At 40.5% G+C, this 3056-nt stretch overlaps 1 protein-coding gene across 2 annotated transcripts in view; it reads right to left on the minus strand.

The window, feature by feature from the left end:
• Positions 1-1880: 1880 nt before the first annotated feature.
• Positions 1881-3056, minus strand: part of CCT5 (chaperonin containing TCP1 subunit 5) — a 7396-nt gene continuing 6220 nt past the window's right edge. For both annotated transcript variants that reach the window (XM_010172303.1, XM_029086041.1), the window contains one exon: positions 1881-2170. In XM_010172303.1, coding sequence (XP_010170605.1) covers positions 2043-2170 — 128 coding nt within the window. In that variant the 3' untranslated portion in view covers positions 1881-2042. The remainder of the gene's footprint in view (positions 2171-3056) is intronic.

The following is a 3056-nucleotide window of genomic DNA, read 5'->3' on the forward strand; positions in this document are numbered from 1 at the left end:
TTGGACTAGATGATATTTCAAGGTCCCTTCCAATCCCCAACATTCTGTGATTCTCCTCCACATCCCCTGCTCAGGACATCCAAAAGCAGAGCAGAAGCCATGTGCAGTACTGTCCCTTTCTTCTTGGCATCTCAAGTTTTAAAGGAGTCGTGATTTCTAAGCCACACCAAAAGAAAATATAACTGAAGAAGAGTTGATAGGTGAAGCTTTGAAACAATTTGGTAATGGGATTCACTGATGTGGACAGGGGAGACGTACTGGCTCTGGCTGGGATGGAGTTAAACGTTCTTCATAGCAGCTGCTGTGGTGCTGTGCTTCAGGTTTGTGACCAAACCAATGCTGAAAACAAACTGAAGTTTTAGCTATTGCTGAACAGTGCTTGCACAGCACCAAGGCTCTGCCTCTGCTTCTCACTCTGCCCTGCAACGGGTCGGCTGTGGGTGTGTGCAAGAGAGTGGGCAGGAAGGGGCACAGCCAAGCAGATGACCTGAACTAACCAGAGCGATAGCTCATGCCACATCACACCGTGCTCAGCAAGAAATAAAAGGCTGGGGGAAAGGAGGAGGAGGGAGATGTTCAGATATGCAGCACTTGTCTTCCCAGGTAATCACTACACATGATGGAGCCCTGCTTTCCCGGAGATGGCTGAACACCTGCCTGCTGATGGGAAGTGAATTAATTTATTGTTTTGCTTTACTTGCACGTGCAGCTTTTGCTCCATTTATTACACTGTCTTTATCTCAACCCATGAATCCCCGCCCCCCCCACCCTCTGCATGAGAGTGGCTGTGTGGTACTCAGCTGCCTACTGGGTTAGCCCACAACAACAGGGGACAGAACAGTTGAAGGGAAAAACTAATAAAATGTGAGTAACACTCTTCTCATTTCCTTTCTATCACATGCATTTCACTATGGGGCAGAAAGGGTACATTAGCACAATTAAGTTACTCCTTTTTACGTTCTAGCTACACCCTATTTCTTTTCGTGTTACTGAACAAAGAGATGGCTCTATGGAGCCAATGCACAGTCACAAGCATGAACTGGTTCAGAATGACAGACCTGAGCAGCACTAAAACTGATTAACTGCTGTTGTCCACTGAAATGTATGTAAATGAAGGCAAAAGAATAACAATGAAATACCCAGTCTGCTTCCTCTATCAACACTCACTGAAGGATTGAGTTTGACTCAAGTGATGCATGATCACAGCAAACAGTGATTAGAACAAGACCTGTTGGCTAACAGTGGTTAGTAAAAAGGAAAGTTGCCTCTGTACTATGCACATGAAATATAACACAAGTGATGCTGAGTTGGTATTTTCAATACTTCCTTATCTTTTAAAATCTGCAAAGAATTTGAACATTATTTCTGGTCTAGCACCCGTTTCTTGGTAATAATTCCAGAAGCAAAGCATCTTACTAGTAAATTTTACTCTACCATTCTAAAATCATACTTGGGACTTACAAGTGTAAGCACTCAATTGTGGTAGGACAGATCAAAGTTTTGTAAAAGAAATCCCACTTGGCTGAACACGCACACCCCTTAAAAACTCCTTGCACACAAATCGGGAAAACAAAGGGTAGGGCAAGAGAAAAAACTGAAGCAACTGGAAGCATGAAATACAGGTCCTTTAAATCTTCAGACTTGATATATTTAACATATGAGAATTACTGGCTACAGCAATTCTCTGCTTGCTTCACTGAAGACTGACAGACCTCTTAAAACGAGAATCTGCACTTTGCTCACAAGCCCCTAACAGAGCAACAGAAAAGGACTCATGGAATTTCACTGCTGCATTATTAAAGTTTTTTCCCCTACACATTAAGTGTTTTCTATGAATATTTACACATCCAAGAAAAGATGCAACGATACATCTCAAACAGTCTTGAAACCACCAGTGCTAAATTGTGTTTTATTTCCAACAATTAGCCGTTACAGTATCTGAAACAAAAAGTATTCAAAATAAATAGCTGAAGATGAAGCATCAGAATACTACCGTCTTCGCTACTGCTGTGGCCCCCTTAACGTTTCTTGCTTTTCAACCTTCACTCTTCAGATTCTCCAGGCCTACGGATATCATCAATCTTCAGAATCATTCTAACAACCTGAGTCGCCAGAGAAATCTGCTGCTTCTTACCAATCAAGGTTTCTATAACATGCTGCTGCTTCATATCTGCCAAAAACAAGCGGAACAATTAGACACTCTCCTCCTCAAATCTAGATACAACATTTAACCTGAGATAGTTAATTTCCATGTAATTTTAAATAATGTTTTAAAATTACTACTCTTGGGCACCATAGTTGACAATCTGTACAAACTGCAGTTTTATGTCTGGGTTCTTAGCAAAGATCTTGGAACATTAAGATCCAAACTCTTTTTCCAACTAACTCTTCCCCAATTGTAGCTTTTCACCTTTCTGCTTTATTTTTTTAAGAGTACAGTTTCCATATACAAATATTAGAAGCAACTTAAGGGCTGAGAAACCACTAAAAAAGTGAAAGTTCAAACGCCTTAACACAGAAACACTTCATCAAAATGGGTTATGAATTTACATAAACACAATGTCTTACCATTGTGTTCCAAAACTTACCACCTTATTTTCTGAAAAAAGCAACAGAATAAGAGGGTGAAAAGTGTATGTCCAGAAGAAAATAAGTTTTCATACATTGGTTTTTTAGTCTTCACATGCTTGTTACAGGTCTATATACGCCTATGTACTGCTGTGAACCACACCACCTAAAGACGTTTCCAACCTTTTTACTCCTTCACAAGCTGTTTCTCAAAACAACTGGTTTTAGGCTGCAGTATAAACTGGTTCACTAAACCTGCAGTATTTAAAACATAGCCTGCTCTTGCCTCATAATGAGTAGCTTTTTTTCCTGTACCACAAGGTCAGTCAACACCTTCAACTGATCTTGCCACCAAATAAAGGTTTTCAAGCAATTATACATTTCCTGCCTGGTAGACATGCATGCTCTCCACCTGCATTCCCATTTATTATGACAAGGAGCAAGAGTTCATAACTGAACTAATGTACAGCTTAAAAAAAAAGGGGGGG

This window comes from Antrostomus carolinensis, unplaced genomic scaffold (assembly GCF_000700745.2).
Source record: "Antrostomus carolinensis isolate BGI_N321 unplaced genomic scaffold, ASM70074v2 scaffold31697, whole genome shotgun sequence".
In the NCBI taxonomy this organism is placed as follows: Eukaryota; Metazoa; Chordata; class Aves; order Caprimulgiformes; family Caprimulgidae; genus Antrostomus; species Antrostomus carolinensis.